The sequence below is a fragment of the Alosa pseudoharengus genome, unplaced genomic scaffold, assembly GCF_046254945.1.
Source record: "Alosa pseudoharengus isolate Yale_2024_CS ecotype anadromous, Long Island Sound unplaced genomic scaffold, YU_APseudo_1.1 YU_APseudo_1.1_scf_3, whole genome shotgun sequence".
Classification (NCBI taxonomy): Eukaryota; Metazoa; Chordata; class Actinopteri; order Clupeiformes; family Clupeidae; genus Alosa; species Alosa pseudoharengus.
In genome coordinates, this window is record NW_027468718.1 from 21,246,222 (window position 1) to 21,269,038 (window position 22,817).

Below are 22,817 nucleotides of genomic sequence, written 5' to 3' on the forward strand. Positions count from 1 at the left end.
ATTGTGGTCTAAACTAAAAACCCCATTCAATGTCCTTTTCCTGACAAAGAACATCCGTTGCACTGAGAACTCTTACCACTAACCTGATCTAAACATGCAAAGTTGACAGTTATAACGGATTTGACCGTTAAAACAAATGCAAGCCAGTCAGGCAATTCCATGCCTGAACTTTGCAGATATGACTCAGCATGAGATAATGGTGAGAGAGAGTATGTGTGTGTGTGTGCGTGTGAGATGTGAATGTGTGTGTGTGTTTGTGTGTGCGTGCACATGTGTGTGTTTGTGTGGGTATGTGAAAGTTAGGTGACAGACAAGTTGCAAATGTATGTGTGTGTGGAAACTTAATGCTGGTGTGGTAACACTTGACTGGCCACCTTGCCTCAATCACTTAACAGCCCCAAGTCTGTTAGAATCATGTCTGACGTCACAATCATTTGCACATCTAAGTGCAATTCTACTGCAACTCTGCTTCTGTAAACTCATTTTGCTCTTGTTTGTATGTGACTCATTCCAATACTGTACTAAGCATAGCTCATTCAGAGTTACCTGCAGTTCAACGGCAGGAACCATTTCTGAATGAGATACCATGCACCCTGGGCCTCTCTCAAAGTCTATGAACTTGCATATGACAAAGAATTCAATTCACTCATACCAAGTGACACAGATTTAAACAATGACTTATGGCCTACCATATTTTAAAAAGGCCCTTTACAGTAGACAGAAAAACATGTTGCTGTCTCCATCCAACTTGAACTCAGCTGAACTTTTCCTCCTTAAGACAGAGGGAGTTCTGATGCCCAGACAGTCCTGTGTCAGGCTGGACACAAGGCGATGCAAGAGGACAGAGGGGGCCAGTGGGACAGAGGATGTCTGAGTTGAGCAATCAGCTGTCTGTTGGTCTACTGTAGAAATTGAGGCAAGGGCTGCGGAAAAAAATATGAACAGTGAAAAGTTATTTCACATTTCCTCTTTCCTCGCTTGAGCAATTGAACAGGGGGAAGCTGTATGGCAGTGCATGGGTAACATCCGAATGTGCTGAAGGTCAGTTTGATTTGGCTTGAATCGAACATTACAATGACCAAAGACTTCTATTTGTTAACAGTCCCTTAAGAAACTCTACTCTTATAAAGGTTTTTCACCCAATCATGTTTTTGCCTTTTTTGAAATTTAAAAAAAATACCCCGCCACCACCCACTCCCCACCCCATCCCAAAAAAAAACGGAGCTGTTTTCTTTGTGACTGCTGACCTGTGCATGATACGCCTTTTCAGGAAAAAGGCGCATGTGATGCCGCGGCTCCAGCGACCCGTGTGCTGTGTTTGTGGAGCAAGTCTCTGGCCTCAAGCTATGGCTCAAGCCTCCCTTTATCTGCCACCGTGCGCACCGCATAACTGCCCTCACAGGCCCTTGCCCGGGCACGCATGCGGAGCTGTTGCTGGCATCTGTGGCGGCGCGCATGCATCCGTGGTGGCACATGCCAAAGACCCCCCCCCCCCCCCCAGGAAAAGGGAGACAGAGAGGAAACAGGTGGTGGTGGGGAGGTCGGCAGCAGAGGGGCTAGTTCCCTTCATGCATCTCTGACTTCAGACAAACCATGAATCAACTCATCTCAGAGTTCAGGCTACAGACACACAAAGGCATATTTAACTTGTAACTAAGCAGTTTCCCTTACAGCTGAAGTGCTTAGAAATAAATATATAATAGAATGAGGTGGGCAGATAAAGAGAGGAATAAAGACAGAGAGAGAAAAAGGGAGAGAGAGAGAGAGAAAAAGGATGTATGTGAGGCTTTTGATCGACGCACACAGGTCCACTGTGATCACATGGGGAGGATTTCCGTCCCCTGACATACACACGCACAAACGCACGCACACACACTCTCACTTGCTCACTCACTCACTCATTCCGCCGAGTTCCACAGTCACTCACTCAGCCTCTGAGGTCGCCCGCGCACGCATGCAACCAAACCGCTGGTGCAGCTTCTGAACGCTATGCAGCTGTGATCCGAGAGCCCAAGCATGACATCCACCATGAGCTTCAGATCGCTGGTGCGCCTGGACAGCCAGGACAGCAACACCCGCGAGGGCAGCCTCAAGAAGAAGAGCCGGCTCTGGCACAGGCACTCCCTGAGGGGCAGCCTCAAGTCCCGTAACGGGAACAACTCAGCTGACACAATGGGACGACAGGTACCGGCTCTCACTTAGTTTTTCACCACAGTCCTAACCTCTTAACAAAGTTGGCAAAACTCAATGTGAAGTTTGAAATGACTAATGTGTATATGTGTATTTGTGTATATTTTTTCAACATAGTTGCTGGTAGAAGGGGCTTTTGATGTTTCTTCTGTGCTCTCAGTAAACCACAGCTTATAGTGCAGGGGCTGCAAAAAGAACTACAGGAGATTTAATGTTTTTTAATCTGTGCTCTTATGTAATAGGTGATTTATACTGCTTTACAGTATTCACTGATCCTCTGCACAGGCTATATGTTGCATTTCATTTCATGCATTTGAGTTTGTTTCGCCATCAGTGTTGATCACTTTTTCAGTCAACTTTCCGTCATGCAATAGTCTTCTCTTGTTGACTTCTAAATACAGTATAATAGTATAATTAAGTCTTCTTCAGTAGTTGTTGAGAATCATCATCAAGTTAAGTGCCTTTCAATCTTGCTTAACTAGGTCAGTGAATAGTGTGGTTTAAATGTGATATTTCCTCTTCCACAGTTGAACCGAACTCGCTCCAACTCTCTGGTGGATTACTCCGACCCTCTCAGGTAAATATATAGACTGTTCTGCCCGTTCTGTCTGATACAACACATGCATTTAATGTTGACAGACTAGACTAATGAATTGGCAAAGTTGCCGTGCTGAGCTAATTTTTTCTCTGATGTGTTCACACACAGGACCACAGTGGTGCTGGAGAAGCAAGACAATGAGGCGTACGGTTTTGAAGTGCAGGTAAGAATTCACACTCTTTTGATGTTGCTCTTGCAGCAAGAGTTGCCTGAGAATCCATGTCTATAATTGTAAGAGTGAAATATTATATCACACATCAACAACTCTATATGCATTTGAAATTCAACTGTAAAGGTGTATTCTGTATCACCGTAAACGTGTGTTTTACAATAGACTACTTACACCCTAACACACAATTTGCAGAGATGCACAGTGCATAATAATACACCCCTTTCTTGTGACCATTATCATAATTAATTTATATAACCTGAGCTGTTTGCTTGTGCGTGCGTGTGTGTGCAGACGTATGGGGTGCAGCTGAAAAACACCACGGCGGTGGAGATGTGCACCTTTGTGTGTACCGTGCAGCAGGACAGTGCAGCTGAGAACGCAGGCCTGAGCGCTGGTGAGCTGCCCGAGAGCCCACTTCCTCTCCACCCACCCCTGACCTCCAAACCTCTTTCCCACACACATCATTTCTCTCAGCTTCTCAGTCTAAATAGGTATTTGTTCTGTTCCACTACCCCCCCCCCCACCCCACTCTACTCACTGTGTTCTCTCTTCCTCTCTCTGCACGCTCTCTTCCTCTCTCTCAGGCGACGTGATTGTCACTATCAACGGCATCAGTATCGAGGGTTCCTCTCACCAGGACATAATCAGCCTGATCATGGAGTCCACCAACGTGCTAAAGTGAGCAACACACTGTACCGTGGGGGTTTACTGTGCTTTGGGATGTGGTGGGTGGACAGAGGGTGTTAGTGTTGCACGGTAACATCCATGTCATTTAAAAGACCAAATAAAGAAACTGCAGCCAGCAATTAACCACTGTTAAGAACACCTGGTTCCCCACGAAGGATACAAGAATGAGGAACCTGGTCAACAGAGAAACGTGAACTGAATTAGTTAGTTCTGCTCCCACGCACGCTCATGCACGCTCATGCACTAACATGCTCCAGATCCTCCGTGTGGGGAGTTGTGCGTTATCTGACTGTTCTGGTGGTGGTTTTCTCTCCTCAGGATGGAGACAGTCAGTGGGACCCTGGTGAAGAGAATTGAGCTGGAGAAGAAGCTCAGCTTACTCAAGGTAGGTCTGACCAGACCATGTGTGTTTGTTGTAAGCATGTGAGCAGGTGTAGAAATGTGCACTGATCTAGTGGAGGATAGGCTACTGATGAAGGAAGTGATAACATGCAGCCCACAAATGCTCTTTCACAAAAATAGTTAGTTCTGTAGTGCATTCTTTATAGCTTGGGGAACTCAGAAAATGGTGTAAGTGGCTTGCTTTCTGAAATGTAATGCGTTGGTTACAGTTACACTCTCCAGTTTCTGAAAAATGCTTATTTTTTCTGCTCTGCTCATGTGTTAATGTGAGGGGTTTTTCTTTCTTTTCACCTAAACAGCAAAATTTGCGCGAAAGATGGGTGGAGTTGCAAGCCCTCACTCAACAGGAAAAGCTTCTTACTAGAGGTGAGAAAAACACGACAGCTGAAAAACCCACTTCACTTCCTCTTCACATACACAAACTCTGCCACCCCATTAAGAGACTCCTATGAGAAAGTGATTGGTGCAGGGGGGAACTCCACATCTGACTTACCATCATCAAAAACACACAGCACACTTCACTGGAAGCACACTTAAGAGTTCAGTTAAGTTGAATGACAGCAAATTGCATGAGGTTATTTTATTCACCACGCCCTGTTTTGTGTGGATGGTGTGTGCATGTGTGTGAGTCTATTTGTTTTGAGTGAGAGCCTGTGTGTACAGTATGTGGGTGTCAAAACCACTGAGAGGGCTAAACGGAACTCGAGAGTGGTCTCCACCCAGTTCCAGTTCTAAGTTCTAGAGAAGAAGTGCTGAGCGCTCACTATGATGATGTGTGGCCTGCACCGTGTGCAGTAAGTAAAGAGTTGTGCTGCTCTGCTCTGCTGTGCAGGTAACCTGGTGGACAATGCTGGCATGCCGTCCCTGGAGTCCCTCATATCTCTGGCGTCCCCCCCGAGCCAGCGGGGCATGCGCTTCTCCAGCGACAGCAGCTGCCGCAGCCTGCTCATGTCGGACAGCGAGGACGGCATCTCGCCGGTTTTCGACGACTGCAACAACCCCTTCAGCCCGCTGAGCCCTGGCGGTCAGTCTGTCTTCTTCGCCAAAGGCCCGCACCGGCCGGCGCTCACCCGCACACGCAGCATCAGCAGCGGCAGCCCCTCGCCCTCTCCGACCTGCGACGCCAGCCGCGTGACGTCGCTGTTCGGCACGCTGCCCAGGAAGGGACGCAAGTGCAGCGTCCGCCAGCAGTTCTTCAAGTTCATCAACCACTCAGTGGAGGAGGAGGAGGCCAGCTGAGCGGCCACAGTCCAATGACTGAACACTAACCTCTTGTTGACCCCAGACGAACGTGAGACGTGAAAGCGTCGTCACAGCACCCGACCGGGTTGCGCTCAGGCATTAAGTACTCTGCACTAGAGAGGCTCAACCCACCACACAGCGTTTAGTCACTGGACTCAACAAAAGCACATTAACAATAGGCCTCCAGTTATTGTGTCTGCACCTGCTGAAATTCATCTGTTTGACTGCCATTGGGACAATGAAGGCAGAGAGACAGATATCCACAGAGTGTCTGCCATGCAGGTGCAGGTGGATGGTTGCAGGGTGAGTCAAGTAGTCCGTCAGAGAGGATTCACTATGACTCTGCATTGCAGTGGAAAGGTCCTCAGTTCCTCCAGTAAGGGCTTGGTTACTGAACCCCATAAAAAATCACGCTTAGGAGTTTGTAGTGTTGCACTGACGTGATGCACTGAACTCACTCCATCTCCAGACACAAACCTGGTTCAAAAGAGCACAAGGTTATCAGTAGCATGGAGAATCTGCAGCATTAATGGCATCTCGCATTAAAAACTGTAATTATCCCATTTTCAGTGTTAACCACAACTACAGGCCTCATTATCTACTGTTTCATGTTTGTTCAAAAGATGTAGCCATGCAAATCTTCAAAGACTAAGGAGCACGCACTGTCTGGCTTGATGACCTATTTCAACGAATTACTGTAAATCAGAGGAGCAGATATCTGAGCTTTTAGATTTTCTTTGAAATACTCTGTCCAATCAGATATGTCCTATCCAGGACAGATTTTTAAGTTTGGTAGCAACAGTCTGACACAGAAATCGAAACCGCACGGTTTGTGTGAAGCTCAAAACAGGATGTGGGCTGTCACGGTGCTACCCTCCAGACTGTATCTTTTTCGCAGAGCTGCTCTCTGGTACGTGCAATACATGCCAGAAGTCATACTCACCTTGCTGTACCTATGGGCTTGTTGAGCACCACTGGGACCTTATTCACTGGAGACAGGTTCACAATTCTTAGTCAAATCAGGACAGAGAGTGAGAGGAGACTCTGTGGATTTGTATGCATCCTGACTCCAGGTGCTATAATCATTTTCAGTCCTATTCCAAGCTGAACCCATGTGAATCCTATAAAAGTCTGTTGACATGGCACTGGACTGGCCTATTGATTTCTCCTCTTGATATGTTTCTGCTTTGAATAGGTTTCTCCACTAGGGGGAGTAGCAGTGGAATTAGCAGATATAGCAGTGCCATTTGGTTTCAGACTAGAATAGCAAAAGGGTACAAAAAAGGGGAGTGCTGAGAGGGTCTGTGCTCCAAAATACGTTTCTGAGCGAGCCTATACTCGATCCTGAAAAGCCCTACCTGCAACAGGTGTTGTTTTTAAGTATAGCACAATGAAATGTAGTAGAAGTGTAGATGTGTGTTAAATGTAGTTATGCAGCTGAATGAGCAAGGCTGCTCAGATGTTATCAGACCAGTGGGTCAGGGCTGAGGGTGTGAGGTGTTGTTGTACAGGTTCTAAATTTACTTTGCACCCGTAGTGTGAGAATAACCTTGTTCTTGGAATATGGGTCTCACACCTCTGCCTAGTGTGTCAAAAGTCAAAAAGTGTGTTTTAAAGACAAGTGTAAAACTGTAGAGCATTGTGTTTGTGTTTGCATAGAGCAGGAAATCCCTGACACACTTCATTTCATATGAGTTTCAAATATATGTGTATTATAAGTTTCTAAATAAACTTGAGATTTTTTGTGGAAAAACATACTGTCTCTCAAATTTCTTTTTGTGCTATGACAGGATCTAATACATGGACAAAAAAAGAAAAAGAAAAAAAAAAACATGCAAGAAAAGTAAATGATGAATCACCAACTTCTAAAACTGACTTAGCATCCATTTAATATTATTCAACACTGTGCAACAGTTTGATAGGTGTGTTTTTAAAGGCAAGAATTTGTGCTGCCGCCTCTTTAATTAATTTTGGAGGTGTGTGGTCATGTGAAGGAAAAATAAACACCTGTGGTTTCCTCTAGCTGCGTAGTTAAGCATTAAGTAGTTTGTGGTCTGTGATAGAGCAGTGTGTGAGAAAAGAACACCGTGTACGTTTTTTTGTTTCTGTTACCAAAAGACATCAGTTAGCATGACGCAAGCTTTTATCAGTAGAAACTGGGAGGTTGATGGTGTTTGCACAGTTCTGCTTTTTGGTAGTTGGCCTGCTAATTTTACACCAGAACCATATTGCAGCTTCAAATGACATAGGGTAGCAGGGAAAGATGGCCCATACATGACAGATTTATATAACTAGATGTACCGCATAGCGGTACAAAATATGACCGCCGCTCAGTCCTGTTCATCCGTTCCACGAAAATAAATCACACTAATCAATTTGTCTCCATCTTTTACTCCATCCCTCACTCTTGAAACTTTTGTGTATGCTTGTTTGGCATGCCTTTGTGTGTGTGTGCGGCTGCACAGAAAGTAGCCTGCTGGCGCTGCAAAGGTGAATAGATTGTAGAATAGCCAAAAAATTTGTAGCATTGTTATAAAACCTTTAAAATCTCTAAACAATCACAAGTAGGGCAGTTCATCACAGTTCATCCATTGCAACTGGATTGATGAAAGGTCACTTACACCTAGGCTACATTGTATTTGGGAAAAGCAGAAGGTATCAGCATAATGTTATATTTTTTGTTATTTATTTATTTATTTATTAATAAACAAAAACATCTCTGTTAGGCGGGTCAATATATATGTGTGGCCCTAATAGTCTGTCGTATGTATGTGACTGAACTGACAGAAAGTCATGAAAAAAAGTAGAATGAAATTATGTCTATCGTTCTCTATGCTTTAAGTAGACTGAATTGGCAGCATGGTTGGAAAGTTGTGGAAAAGGAGGGACTAATTACAATTCAATAGATTCAAATTAATTCATGACCTCTTGTTACGCCACAACCATCTTTTTAGGGTGGCATGATTTAATGAAGGATTGTGTGACATAATATGATTCAGTGACCTCTAAATCTGATTAAACACAAAAAAAACTTTCCTAGGCTGAATAATGCTTCAGATACAGTATAGCCAAAATTAGCTTCTGGTGGCCATCTTGAAAATTATGAACTGATACTTTAGAGTGACATATATGATTCAGTGACCGCTAAATCTGATTAAACATGAAAAACACTTTCCTAGGCTGAATAATGCTTCAGATATCCCAAATTAGCTTCTGGTGGCCATCTTGGACGCCATCTTGAAAATGACCCCTTTACTGGGGTCAGATTTTACTAGATTTTTAATGTTATTAAGTAGATCTAAAGGTATCATAATCAGTTGAAAAACCTTTTGTATCAATTTTTTTGAGGTTAGGTATTTTTTTTTTCATATATTGACCCGCCTATGTCAGTTCCATGCAGTTTTCAACAGCTATCAAAAAGAAAGGTCATTTTTGGATGGATGGATTTTTTGTGAATGTTTCTTCTTCTACATAGGATTTTAGTCATCTTTAGTTCATGTGATACTTTATTGTCAATGCACAAATGAAGTACCAGTAGTCTGAAACGAAATGTAGTTTTACATCTAACCTGTGGTGCAAATAACTGACATGTCCAAATGGGCCTTCATGAAATGCGTCGCTAGACTGTTCATACACATTTTAACGGGCCAAGTTGAAGAGCTGTTGTCCATTATTGTTCGTGCAAATATAGGCTGATTCATGTTCCCTTGCATTGTAAGGTCCATGGCTAGTCTGGCTTTCACCAGACCAAGCTCAATCTTTTAAGAAATCAAAAAATAAATCGCCGGCAGATCAGGCTGGGTTCACCCAGCCTAGTCCATGGTAGGCGCCCGATATTGTTTAATTTTCCGATTGAGATATCCACGCTCTGGCTATTCTAAATGCAAAAATGCATCAGGGAGTTATGACAAAACCGTGACTGTTAACAAACTAGATCCTAATAGAAAGCTGTTAGCTTCCCTAAGCTACAGCAAAGTCCTTTTAGGCAAGTCCCTCCACTCGGCGGCCATACGACAGCGCTTTATGGGCACTCGTCGGGCATCCTATTCAGCAGAAATGCGCGTGCGCAAGGCTTCACGACACCAATCTTGCTCCAGCGGCGAGATCACAACACATGATTGGCTCAATGTATTCACATCACACCACATGATTGGCTCAATGTATTCACATGTCGACGTTTTGCCGAAGAAGGGGTGGGATATGTGTAGACAACGGCCATATTGGCGTGACAAACTAGCCCCATGCATTTCTATGGAGTATTTTTTGAGTGCTGTGTCTCCACATTAGAAAGTCTCTGGCTACAGGTATAAGGTAGGCCTATTTATAACATAAATTGTCAATAGGCTATGCTGGCGACACAAATAAAATCTCCTTTGGAAACCAATGGCTTACAGTATCAAGCGGACTTAAGCTGCCACATCGTGGCGAAAAGTTGTAATAAAATCCACGCAGCTCCGTGAATCACGGAAAGCGCGAATGAAGTACCCACTTCTAAATGGGACCCACTGCACAGTAACTTAAGGTCTGTTGCTAAAGCAGCCATAATGAAAGCCATAATGAAGGTGTCATTGTTTGGATACTTCACACACACGTGCTTTTTAATCTCACAGACTACAACTACCAAGATGGAATCAAAGCACATCGATTCCCCTCTCACACCCTGCACGCACTTAATCCTACTGAATTTGTAATTATGTATCGGCCGTTCTAATTTCCGATACCGATAGTATGTGCGTGCCTGTGTGTGTGCGTGTGTATATGTGTGCACCGCCATCTACAGGCCAATGAGTGTACAGTCACTAAATGTACACATAACTTAACATTTTTTAGACCCCCCCATGGATGAAATTCTACGAAACTTGGCATACCCCCAGAGAATGCCAGGTTAATCATACACATAAACTTTGGTGCAGTTCTGAAGATAGGGGCCATTAAAGCAGAATGATATAGCATTTTCATTTTTTACCGGGGGGGGGGGGGGGGGGGAGGGGGTGCAAATCACAAATGAGTGATTATGGGCCAGGTTGATGTGGGCCCTTGAGACCAACATACCATAAAAAATTCTTCATCCTCAGTGCCACGGTTCAGGTAGTTATTTAGGAAAAACTGAATTTTTGGGGTTTCGGGGGGCCCAGCGCGGGGGGGAGGGGGATCCCCGGGGACCAAACAAAATTTTTCCGTAAAAGTCTAGTGGGGCTACATACCCACCAAATTGCATGTGCCCCGGTGTTTCGGTGTCCCAGGTATCGTTGGCCAAAAATTCAGGAAGTAGATGACGGGGGACGGGGGGTGGGTGGGTTGACTTTGACAATCCCTATATGACCGCTTCGCTAGCGGCGGTCATAATAATCATTCAAACACAAATCTCTACATAATCTTGGAAGTGCAATTTTGCACAATTGTGTAATAAATTTAGCATAGCTTAACATAATATGCCAACTGTATCTAAAGTACACAAGGGCAATACATAAAAATTATTCTACGTAATAAGATGTAGAAATTAAGTTGAAATTATACTATCAATAATCACAAGCATGCTATAGAAACTTCAGTGTGCACACACACCTGTCAATTAAAATTATTTTATTCAATTAAAGGTTCATATTTCACCCATAATTGGACATTCATGATTCTATGTCAGATTTGAAGACACTGAAAGGCACGAGGCACAAACAAAATTCTCCACTTTTTGCATAACAAAATGTATTAATTCATTGCAAAACTATAATAGTATATTAGTGAAATAGCCTGAAAACCCTCAGTGGAAAATGTAATGGTATCTATGGACATATGTAAGGGGCAGAGTTCACCTTGGGCGGGTGTGCTACCACTGCTTTACACCAATTTGACATGTAAACCTTCAGGAGAATGTTAATCCAGGGTCAGAATATCTGCAGGAGAAGGTGGTCACTCAGGAAGGATTAAGCTACGGGACAATCGGCCCATTGGTCATAGGGGAACAGACAAAAGCCCATTTATTTGCACAGCACAAAACGCCTGTTCTCCCCTGGACCCGCTCGCTTATAGAAATCCATCACAGGGAAACACAAAAGCCTTACTACCTTCATTTGTTCATTTATTCATTAACATGCAACAACATGGCTCGTGTCCTTACTCTCCTGCAGAGGAAGCGTTAGTGATTGTGTTAACTGGGATGGATGCTTCCAGCAGCTGAAGATGAGAAGTGCTGGACAGTGAATCAATCTGTCTGAGAGGAATCAAATGAGAGGGACATTACTGGACACAAAGTGATTATTTGTTGTTTTTGTTTGTAAGGGCAACAAACAAGTTAAATCCATACAAACTAAATCACGGAAGTGGGTAAAAGTGAGTAAATATGGCAGAGGTTGTGGCTGCCCCATTGGATCTCGATGGGAAAGCCATGACGGCCCAAGTGGTTGACTTCATTGGTGGAATAACCCTTGGGGCCATCCAGACTTTGGGAGAGACTATGGACCAATGCACTGTGGACGACGATGACAACTCAGAGTTTTACGATGCGGACGAGGAGCCGCAGGGAGACAGAAGTAGTCCTCCTCCTGGCCCAGTCGGGGCTTCCTGTGAAGAACTGACTCAGCCGGCAGGTGGTGAGGCCGAGGAGTCATCTGGTCCTCTCTGTGATGCTGACGGGTCATCAGAGCAACAGGAGTCGGCAGTATGCGAAAAGTTACCCAAGAGCCTTTATGACAGTCAGGCACAGGAAGAAACAGACAGAAGTCTGTGTGATGAAAGAGAGCGTGAGTCACCAGGTTCTGAAAGTGCCGTGTCAACTGAGTTTCTTGGTGCTGAAACTGAGATGCTGGGTCAGCCACAGAGTGGTGTGCCTGTGAGCTCAGGAAATGAGGAATCGGAAGAATCAGAAGGTGAACCCCTCGGCTTGATAACTGCCGAGTCAACTCAGCCTACGCGTGCAGAGAGTGAGAAACTACCCGAGACTCAGAGCGATGACGATAATTCTAGATGTCCTAAAACAGAAGACTCAGCTGAATCTTCCCGTATGGGGAAAGATATGTGTACTCAGTCTTTAGTGGCTGAGAGTGAAGAATTGGCCCAGCCTGAGAGTACAGACAGAAAAGCTAAGTCATCGTTGAATGAAGAGAGTAAAGAGTCCACGCAGTCTACATGCACTGAAAGTGGCGAATCACTTAAATATGCCTGTAATGTTGAAGAATCAGAACCAAATATGAAACCAGAGAATATGTCAGTCCAGTCTGTGTGTACTGAGAGTGGAGAAACAATCCAACCTTTGTGTGACCACAAACCATCAGAACTACCTTTGTGTCAGGCAGATGAGGAACTTGTCCCATCTTTGTGCCCGGAGAGTGGACAATCAACTCTCTCAGGATCAATTAGTGACGGCGAAGGACTGGAACCGTCTCGGACCCAAGAAGGCCAGTCTGTGTGCGAGGCGTCGGCTCGGTCAGACAGCTCCGCCAGCGTCCCAGAGGCAGCCAGCTGCCTGAGCCGCTCCCAGCCCGAGACTGACAGCGCCATGGCTGCCTCCAGCATGGACGCCTGCGACGCCAGCCCGACCAGCCAACAGGAGCCGGAGGAGACAGCGGCGCCTGACAGTGGCGCGTGTCCCGCCGAGCTCCCAGGCGAGCGCGACAACGTGACAACAACAGAGGGACAACTCTCTGCAACAACAGAGGGAGAACTCTCTAGAAGCCCTGAGGAGCTCGACTCCACATCAACGGAACCCCAGAGACTGATGTCTAAGGAGACACAGACAGAGATGCTGCAGGAGGCCGCTGCCATGGCTCAGACACAACCTGAGCAGGAGAAAACAGAACAAGAGGAACTAACAGCTGTGGAAGGTAAGGCCTGCATTGTGAAAAGATACAAAATATAATTGACTCAATGTGTGTATAAAGTGCATAGTGATTTAACAGCCAGTGTATTTGCTCTGCTTATAGATAAAGCACAATTTCCCATATTTCAGACCCTAATTTACTGTATTTACTAATATCACTGATTAAGCCTACATCTTTAAGGGTTAAAATTATTGTACTACTAGGCCTAAAACATATCTCTTTTAGAACTGCTTAGTTTGTGGAGTAAACCCAAGGACTTTCATCTAATGCCAATGGAGAAAATAATCAGATTATAGTGATTAAACAAGGGTATGGCCGGAATATGTTAGTTACCGTTGTGTTGTACTTTACAGTACTCTTTGATAGCCAAAGACTTCACTGAGTGTGTTGGTCAACAGTGTAACTCACTGTGATCTAACATGTTGTCCTGCCCAGCTGCACAGGGAGAACGGGCAGAAGTCATGACAGGTGGCAACGAGGCAGCAGATGCTGTGCCCACACTCGGTGCCACAGGCGGGGGCGACAGGCCGTCCGAAGGTCTGGAGTGTCCTGGCGACCTGTCCTCTGGGGATGACTTCACCGGCGACAGCCAGGACGAAGCGCTGGGTGGGAGCGCCAACGCTGATGCGCCGCGGAGCCACGCATCTGATTCCGGCTCTGGGCCCGGCTCGCCTCCCTCAGGAGACAGAGCCTCCACGGTCCGGCGCAAGAAGCCCCAGCGGCAGCACAGCTTCACCAAGTCCAAGTACAACACCGTCTCCTACCGCAAGATCCGCAAGGGCAACACCCGGCAGAGGATCGATGAGTTTGAGGCCATGATGAACATATAGACTCAGAGAATCTGCACTCACATATCCATAGCATGACATGGTTAACACCCAGGCCATGGGTAACAACCATCATGACTAACAAGTAATGATTATTCAGTTACTTGGGAAAAAGGCAAACATAAATATGTGCCCTTTGCATGGTGACAGATTGGTTTGGGATGTCAGTCTGGACAGAGATTTACATCTGAATATTTATGTTAGTGGATAGGATTGTGTTACACAGTCTATGTAATGTACTGAGCCAGAATTCAGGGTAGAATATGTTATATAAGGTAGAATAGTGATATACATAAAAGCAAAATGCTTATGAAAATGTTTAAAGAAGCCTAAAGCCTGTAATCCTACTTGTGAGCATTAACATGAAGATTACAAATGGCACTAGATATAATTTGCCTGTGTTTGTGCTTTTTAGATACCATGTGCACTTTCAATACCTACCGGTATGTTTGGGCTGACTGGAGCAAAACTGGCAACTGGGACATTCAATTCATTACTAACAAATGAAAAACCCAAATGACAATTTAATCTTCACTTCAAGAGTTAAAGCATTCAAAAATACTTTAACCATTCAATAGTTTGTGGACGAAACATAAAATATTCCATGAGCACACAGAATCTTTCATAAAAATAGCAGTGACAATAGTTCCCTCTAGTGTCTATTTTGCTTACTACTAATGCTTACTAGTGAAAACATTACCTGACTGAGGGATATGAACAAATGTTAAATGTGTAATATTCTAATAATCTAATATTTTATTCTATCAAGAATTTCTTATTACTGCACTATCCTCAAAAGTTAATAAGGTCTTGAAGATAGTCAAAGCACATACTGTACTGCAATACTGAAAGCAAGAACAAGACCAGAAAAAAAATCACTAGGCACTATGGTTTAATAGAGCTAGCCTTCTGAAAGTGTACTCCTCACACTGTAAACATTTTGATTTTGACAGAGAGATTCAGAGAAGCGTATGTGGTCTTCTCTCTGTTAGCAGACCATCTCCCAAAGAGACGTTCCAGTACCACTACCCCTCAAACTGTTCTTATATATTCATCAGAGAACTGTTTGCCTAGAGTTAAAAAACAATATTGCTTTCAAATGTAAATCCTTGTAAAACCCTTGAAAAAAAAATCACTACCACAGATTTGTGAAACATTTGTGAAAATTCACTAAAAGAAGTAAGTTGACCCCGACCCCAAAAAATCTGTGAAAACAAAAGCGGTCACTCAGACCATAGTCTGCTTTGAATAACATCCCATTGCAGGGAGAGGAGTAAAAGCAGATGCCTGCATGCTCACTGCACAGTCCCAACATTACCCAATATTACCACCATGTAATTATACCAGTAGTGTGCATACTTCACTGACATCGGAAAACTGTCTTTTGGTAAGAGTGAGGAAATGGCTCAACAGAAAAAAATGACATCTCTTTGTGTTGGCAGAGAGATCCACCAGTGTATGTATGCAGTCCTTAAAGTCACTGAGCATAGTAGTGTGTGAACTGCCACTTCTGCAGATCACTGCCAGAGAAACAGTCCCTCACGTAGATCCCATTCCCTTTGGAGCTGGCCTCCAAACACATACGCCGGGTAGTGCTCTCCACAATGATGTGCTCGGCCTGCAGAGAGAAGGCAACGTGTTACAGCAGCCACGTTTCCCGTGACAGTTTTTTTGTCATTCCGATTAAACTATTCCGATTGAAAAATGTGTGCCGTCTGTTTACATGGGGTACGTTCTATTTTGATCAGGTGCTCTCAAGCTCTTTAGAATCTTTGATCGGAATGGCCGTTGTTGCCTACTTTTCCTTGGCTATTCAATCGGAATAGGAACGGAATACACCACCTCTTTCATTAGGTGGGTTTACATGGACACTTCTATTCCGATTAGAATCAGAATAACGGCTCAATCGAAATAGAAATTACACATGTAAACACCTTGATCAGAATAAAACTGCTGATCCGATCAGAATTTTAATCCATGTAAACCCACCTACTGTCTGTTCAACTTCTCTTTGCACTTCTCTCTGAAGGTTATTCTGCAGCACCAAGATGTTTAACAAAATTCTATTGCTATGTTCACAATAGTTTTTCAAACATGAATAACATTAAGTGTTTGGGACTCATCAAGTTTTTTTCCCCAGCATGTGATAAGAATCGCAAATCAGGACATTTTGGTGTTTGGGGGAGATACGCATGGGGGAAAAAAAAGACTGAAAAGCCCCTGTCACAAGGAGAACATACCAGCAGTTTATTATTACTGTTGATCATCCAGCGCTGCTGGGCTTTGGTGTTGTCACATGGCTCCAGAGAGACAGGGTTACCCAGGCCCTGCGGCACAACACACAGGCCCTGCTGTCGGATCAACCTCAACCAGGTGTAGTTAAAGTGCTGGTTCTGGATCAGATGAGGAGGAAGGGGTCACCGAAGGGGTCACCAAACAACTGTACTGATACCACTGTTTTATTGGTCCTCATTTTAGGAATAAGGACAGGAATAAGTAAAATGGCTGCTTCATATATGACATGTTGTTGAGAAGTGTATACAAACAGACAATCAGTAAAACAGTAAAATTCGTAGTGCTGAACTCTAAACTACCTGGTTGCTGAGATCACAGGTTGCAAAAGCAATGGTTCTGTTCTGTATGGCCAGACATTTTCTAGTTCCGAGATTGAAAACCTGATGAAATGAGATGGTGGTCATAGCAAGCAATGACTCAACAGAGGGGCTAACAACAGTAAAAGGAAGTCTTATCAGAAAAGGGCATGATGACTTTCAAATCTAGAAAACAAGGCCTTCGTCAAATACAGTCAAGGCTACAGCACAGCACTGCCACAGTTGGTCTTGTTGTCCGAGATAAGGACCCTTTTGTCTTGTTAAAAAAAAAGTGACACTGTCTCTTTGTGCTCATCTGTGTTACACGCAAACCAGATGCAAATAAACGACGACATGGACTGCTGCTGAAAGTAACACAACTCCATGCACAATGTGAAAAACAAATGTTGTGACATAATAAATAGTTTAACACAATTCTCTTGGGCCCTTACCAGTCCCTCTGCTTTGACCAGCGGAGCATCCATGTCTGGATAGATGTTGTCCAAGTACCACTTGAAGCTCTTGCACTTGAGCTTCTGCCTGAGCTGAATCTGCTCCGTGAGGTTCCCGATGTCGATCGTGGACTTGTCCAGCAGGTGGTGGTAGCCGTGGCCGTAGAACAGCTCCTTGTACTCATCCAGCCACACCTCGGCCACCCGGGCCAGGTTGCGCTCCACCGTCTTCTGTCGGTCTTTGGGGAACTTGTAGGGGTTCTGGCCGCGGAAGATATGACCCACTCTAGAGCAGGGGATTATCTCGATTTCTCCTCCGCACATCCAAATCTGGGCAAAATGACATCAGTGAGGACAACAGGCGCTCTAGCCACAGCCCATATTGGTGTCATATAACAAACATAGAATATCATGAAAGTACCTTGAATGAAATTTCCATGTTCTCACCACCCCACACATCTAGGCCTGGGTCATAAGATCCCAGCTCATAAAAGTACTTCTTATCAATAGAGAAGAGACCTCCTGCCATAACAGGACACCTATGAAACAAATGAGATCAAAATAGACATATCTTGTACATATCTTGTACCTCAACATATCTTGTACCATTATTCCAGGTCATTTATGTCAAATTAATTTTTCATTTAATTTATAAATTCCCACTGAACAGCTCACAAACAAAAAAAACAGAATACATGTTACCTGAGAGGATCCCTATCCTTCATGTGGTTCTTCTTGATGACATCTTCAGGTAGGGTGCTCCACCCAAAGACCAAGGGCCATTTGAAAATGCCTCTTTGGAAGTTGTCAACCTGGACATAACTGCACAAAAAGGACAAAACATGTCTCCATTCAGTGAACTCTGATGAACAGAATTGTGGTCAAATTTGAAAGATATGCACATAATACATGCAATCTAATCTCTGCAAACGCTTTCTATGTTTATCTCCGTGATAAATCGGATTTGTTACCTCATGTCTTTGTCACTAATGACTTCAATAACCGGACAGGCAACTTTCCGTCTGTCCATGTAAACTCTTTCAAGCAGGGGTTCCAACCAGCCTATATTGCACTCAACGTGAGAGTCCAGGAAGGTTAACACCTCACCTGAAAAAAGAAAGGAAACACTCTACATTTAAGGAGCAAGTTAAGGGAAAGCTTTGTTACTAAAGCTACAAAATTCCAGGGAGCTCTAAGAGGAAATATCTATCTAAATCTGCATTCTCATTTGCTTTTGAGAGTAAAAGAATTACCAGTGGCCTGGGCAGCCCCAGCAAGCCGAGCTCTAATCAATCCCTCCCTCTCCTTCAAGCGGATGATCCGCACCTTAGGAAACTTGGCCATGTAGGCATCTAATGGTTCCTTCAAGTGGTCTATAGGGGGAAGAAAGCACAAGTGGAAACTTAGATTTTCCCCTTCGTCTAGCACATCAATAGAGGCTGTTCACATGTGTTCTTGGAGTTCATATGTGGGTCAAACATATAACCTACCTTTCGTGCTGCAGTCATCTACCAGAATGATCTCCTTGAGTAAGTGGGGTGGTGAACGATTGATCACACTATGAACTGACCTCAGCAATGTGGACCACACCTCATCCACAAAGCAGAAGATCACACTCGTGGTTGGCAGGTTATTATGAACCATGTTCTCAGAGCATCTAAACAAAACAATGGTCTGAAGTCAAAGATACTTCACAAAAAACAAACTAAGCAAACAAAAAAACAGCACCACCAAGACATGGATGCTATTGTCATACTCACAACGCAGGGCGGGTGTCTGGGATGGATCTGTCAACAGGGATCTGCTCACTCAGGTACACATTAAAATGACCTTCGTTCCAGCGGTTCTGCACCTCCTGCTCTTTGTCCTTTGGTACAGCTGCGGCTTGTCCAAACTGGCCAACTGCTCGGGCATCCCGGGGTTTCAGGGTCACATCCAAGGCCATGACTTTATGGAGTCCTCCTTTTTCTCGAACAAAAGCTGTTTTCACTTGGTTGGGTTCCACGTTTTGAGCCATGTGCTGAGGAGTGAGCTGGATTTGGGTTTTCAGAGGGTGAGGGTCACTCTTGTTCAGTGGCCCTGTGTTCTGTTGAGCATTGTTGACAACTGCTGCAACCTGTGAGTCAGGTTTGGGTTGCACCTTGGTATCATTTTTGGGCAGCTGCTGTTGTAGGCCTGGTTTGGCAGTTTCATTGGCCTTTTTGTGTGAGCTGATTTTTATGTTTTCTTTATTTTTCTCCTTCTGGGCTTCTTCTTTGAATTGTGGTACTTTTGTAATGACGTGCCTTTCTTCCTGAACACCAGATGGCGCTTTGGTTAATTTGGGATCTTTGACGTTTGACAAAATCCCGTTCTGCGGGTTGTCCTTCGCTACTGTGCCTTTAATAGTTTGAGTTACTGCTTTAGGAAATCTGACTTTGTCCGAGTTTGACATATTCATTGTTTTGGAAATATTCAAAGTTGCTTCCTTTTGATTCCTCGCGACTTCACGTCCATTTAAACCCTCAACCATATGCTTTACATTAACTTTTCTGTCACTCTTCTGTGAATGTAATGTGACGCTTTCGGGTTTTGGGTTTGCAACATTTTGTGCAACATTGTGTTCCTTTATTCCAGGCTGAGGCTTCTGTTTCTTACGATACACTTCAGCAATATTCTCGTATTTCTTTGAATCTTTAACATCGTTCCTCAAGTCCACAGGCACTTTCTGCACTGGATGTTTGAATACTCTGTTTTCTACATGTGTTCGGCGCGTGGCTTGTCTTCTAATAGCCGCCCTTTCTTTAACAACAAGCTCTTTCAACAATTGACTGTTGACATCATTGATAGATAATCGAAGTGCAGCCATGTCAAAAAGAAGCCAAATTACAGACGCCACGAAAACGAACGCGAGAACCCTCCCACTGCCACGAAAGAATTTCCTAATCTTCATTTTCACGGTACATTTAAAAAGCAAAATAGGCTAACTCTCTCAAACAGTGATTTCTGCTCTGCAAAACTTCGGTCCTACCTTTGAAGACACATGTCTGCGTGGCATTGCACTCTGGCCAGTTTACGTAGACCTATAGTCAAACTCTCCTTGAAAATTACATAAAGACGAAAGGTTTTAGCATTCGATAAGTTCTCCAGAGAGGTAGCAATGTGTTGAGTGGTAAAAGTATGTTCTGTACTGACTTGATAGCTACCTCATGGGGCTCCGAGTTGTTCTTGAACTGTTGCATAGTAGGCTACATTAGTTTGCCCTGCATTCCACATTCGCAGTTTTCCATTCCTCTTATGGCGTAAACCATATTAGGCTACCATTACAGACTATGGAGCATATCGATCCTAATTATTCTGCCATATATCCACAGCCAAGGAAGATTTCCTTTCTGACTAGTGCCAGTCAGTGACTCAAGAAGGCAGTTCCTGTATTTACGCAAGAAGTCCGCCTCGAGAGAGTACCACGTAGAACATGTAAACTATGCTTGCTATACAACAGACGCGTGGAAGTAGGAGTGGCAGAGTCAACAGAAAATATAACCTGTCGACATGTGAATATCGTGGCGTTGGCTACAGTACAGTAGGCCGGAGGATGAGAAGCAGGGTATGAAAGAACACGCAATCTTATTTTAAGATTTTTTGCTCAGTCTCATAAACCAGTGTACCTTCTTTGAGTGTGTGTGCGCGCTCGGGCGAGAATATTTTGATGAAGAAGAAGGTGGAGGGATGTCAGTTCAAAGTTAGCTGACAGAGCAATTATTATTTACCATCATTGGGGACAAAGACATCATTATTTACCATCATTGGGGACAGAGACATCATTATTTCAAGTTGACACCTGGAACCTATCCTCCTGAGGCCTTTCTGGCTCCACCTCGCCCAATGAGACGGGCTTACTCCCCCAGTATGGTGCTTTTGGCAGCAATGTGGGTGCCCTTCAATGTGGGTGCCTTCATTTTTATGTAGCCTATGTGAATTGATTGGCCTCAGGTATTGCCTCAAGGCAACAAAATGCCCAGCTTGCTTACAGATTTGCAAGCTTATTTCCCCCCCATGAAAATAATCAAATTGATGTCCATGGCTAAAAGCATCAGCTTATGCATGCTAAGGTTAATGGAATTAACCTATGCTGCTGGTAAAAAAAAGAAAAGAAAAATCTTAAAACTTGTAAATTGTATGAAAATTCTATTGACATGAACATGTAATCCCTGCCCTGCCAGTGATTCTGTGTATGTCCTAGATTAGTTGACTGGGAGACGTCACAGGAGGCTAATTTCTATGATGAAGGTGACAGGTAATGTCAAATTGACATAAACACATGTGGGATGGTCCCTGTGTAGTCAGTATTGTATCTTTGCAACATGCTAATCAGACTCTGGAATTGAAATTACAACAGTTGGTCTGTAATTTGCATAGAGGTCATGTTTTGCTAATATGTCTCTTGTTGAATCAGACAGCCAGCAAGATTATGGTTAAGTCTGACCCACTGACATTTTCAGCTTCAAATTATGCACAATGTGTGAATTAAATTAATTAGAGAATTCATTAAGAAATATGGCTTGCGGAAATGAGTGTAATATTTAGTTATGGGAGGTAATTTTCTTTCATTGTTGAGGCTAATTTGTTTCATAACATTTCCTGCGGTAGTTTCTCTCCATGTTAACTATGATGTATGTAATTTGTTAACACTTTAATTAATTATGATACAATTTTACTGAATGTACTGCTTGTGTGGACAGATGGCTCCCATCAGGGAGACCTTTGGACAATTAGTTTGAAATCAATTACTTCCCTTTTTTGCTCTTTGTAGCACATCTCAGCCGTGTGAGGAAAGTGTGCATGAAACTTGCAGCAAATTTACATTATGGCCAATGATCTGCCATTCTTCTTCTACATATGAAAGTGCACTGAATGAATCTGACATTTTAATATCTGTTGGTAAGCTCCAGGGACTAACTGGCTAATTTTTCCATCCCAGAATGGTTACAATGAGACAAATCAAATGTATGCCTTTTGCATGTTTTAACAGTGACACTGAATGCAGTTGGCTTTTTAGTCACTCACCTGCTAATTTGCAAGGATCACTCACACCAAAGAAGCCCAGGTATGAGGAAGCATTATCATGCATTTCAATGAAGTTGTGAATTCAGCTACGTTTTTAGAGGATTTGAAACTTGTTTATAGTCGATAGATGTCCACATTATTGCTCAATGAAACAGCTTTGGGTAGAATCTGTCAATAGTCAATAACAACAGCTCCATTGAAAGAAGGAGGAAAGAGGAAAAGCGGATGTTTGAATATCTATTTTCAGACAAACAGCCCCACATTCATTAAGTTTAACACAAGATGCTTAGTGTTTCCAGTGTTATCTAGCTGCAATTTGATCAATCAGAATGTCAGTGAATTATTTGTGCAATATTTCTGAGTCAGTAGATAGGGCTCTGATGAAAGAAATTGATATTGTTTTTCAACAGTTCAGTACTGCTTTGAAGCCACAAGATGGAGCCTTTGTTCTTTTTATCTTATTAGTAAGTCCTTTGATGTGAAGGTCAAAGTCATGCTTGGACCATCCATATTTGATTTGGATTTTACAGAATTAAAACAAAAAATGACATTTACAAAAGTTATATCATCTTGAAACAGCTGCTTTAACACCAGGAAAACATCATATTTGAAAGACATGTTGAGTGCAGTATCTGCAAAACGTCAACTGATACCAACATAATTTGTACAAGTTGTAATATTTGAAATGCGTGTAATGTTGCAGTTTTATATTAATGTAATTAAGGTAAACAGATATATACCAAACTGGACTAAATTCATAATGAAAAAGATAATTGTGAGTCATCTTTAATTGCTT

At 43.4% G+C, this 22,817-nt stretch overlaps 3 protein-coding genes across 3 annotated transcripts; 2 read left to right on the forward strand and 1 right to left on the reverse strand.

Annotated features, from left to right (window-relative positions):
* Positions 1–1,875: 1,875 nt before the first annotated feature.
* cytip (cytohesin 1 interacting protein) lies at positions 1,876–7,046 on the forward strand. The gene is made up of 8 exons (XM_076263559.1): positions 1,876–2,184; positions 2,718–2,767; positions 2,897–2,951; positions 3,252–3,354; positions 3,545–3,638; positions 3,966–4,032; positions 4,349–4,415; positions 4,882–7,046. The coding sequence occupies exons 1-8, from the start codon at positions 2,017–2,019 to the stop codon at positions 5,286–5,288; spliced, it is 1,011 nt and encodes a 336-aa protein (XP_076119674.1). The 5' UTR covers positions 1,876–2,016; the 3' UTR covers positions 5,289–7,046.
* A 5,276-nt stretch (positions 7,047–12,322) lies between these two features.
* On the forward strand, positions 12,323–14,213 carry ermn (ermin). Its single transcript, XM_076263561.1, has 2 exons — positions 12,323–13,108; positions 13,541–14,213. The coding sequence occupies exons 1-2, from the start codon at positions 12,475–12,477 to the stop codon at positions 13,933–13,935; spliced, it is 1,029 nt and encodes a 342-aa protein (XP_076119676.1). The 5' UTR covers positions 12,323–12,474; the 3' UTR covers positions 13,936–14,213.
* Positions 14,214–14,436: 223 nt separating this feature from the next.
* On the reverse strand, positions 14,437–20,411 carry galnt5 (polypeptide N-acetylgalactosaminyltransferase 5). Its single transcript, XM_076263560.1, has 10 exons — positions 18,736–20,411; positions 18,466–18,632; positions 18,229–18,348; positions 17,947–18,082; positions 17,678–17,797; positions 17,397–17,514; positions 16,976–17,305; positions 16,527–16,607; positions 16,173–16,325; positions 14,437–15,550 (listed from the first exon to the last, which is right to left on the reverse strand). Exons 1-10 carry the CDS (start codon positions 19,905–19,907, stop codon positions 15,410–15,412), a joined length of 2,538 nt encoding a protein of 845 aa, XP_076119675.1. The 5' UTR covers positions 19,908–20,411; the 3' UTR covers positions 14,437–15,409.
* Between the last annotated feature and the right edge of the window lie 2,406 nt (positions 20,412–22,817).

Excerpts from the sequence above, each read along its gene's own strand:
- ermn (XM_076263561.1), top strand. The coding sequence starts at position 12,475 with ATGAAACCAGAGAATATGTCAGTCCAGTCTGTGTGTACTGAGAGTGGA. Across the intron at positions 13,109-13,540 it reads GGAACTAACAGCTGTGGAAG|CTGCACAGGGAGAACGGGCA; the intron begins GTAAGGCCTGCA and ends TGTCCTGCCCAG.
- galnt5 (XM_076263560.1), bottom strand. The coding sequence starts at position 19,907 with ATGAAGATTAGGAAATTCTTTCGTGGCAGTGGGAGGGTTCTCGCGTTC. Across the intron at positions 18,633-18,735 it reads CCAGACACCCGCCCTGCGTT|ATGCTCTGAGAACATGGTTC; the intron begins GTGAGTATGACA and ends TGTTTTGTTTAG. Across the intron at positions 18,349-18,465 it reads AGATGACTGCAGCACGAAAG|ACCACTTGAAGGAACCATTA; the intron begins GTAGGTTATATG and ends TTCCCCCTATAG.
- cytip (XM_076263559.1), top strand. The coding sequence starts at position 2,017 with ATGACATCCACCATGAGCTTCAGATCGCTGGTGCGCCTGGACAGCCAG. Across the intron at positions 2,952-3,251 it reads CGTACGGTTTTGAAGTGCAG|ACGTATGGGGTGCAGCTGAA; the intron begins GTAAGAATTCAC and ends GTGTGTGTGCAG. Across the intron at positions 4,416-4,881 it reads GGAAAAGCTTCTTACTAGAG|GTAACCTGGTGGACAATGCT; the intron begins GTGAGAAAAACA and ends TCTGCTGTGCAG.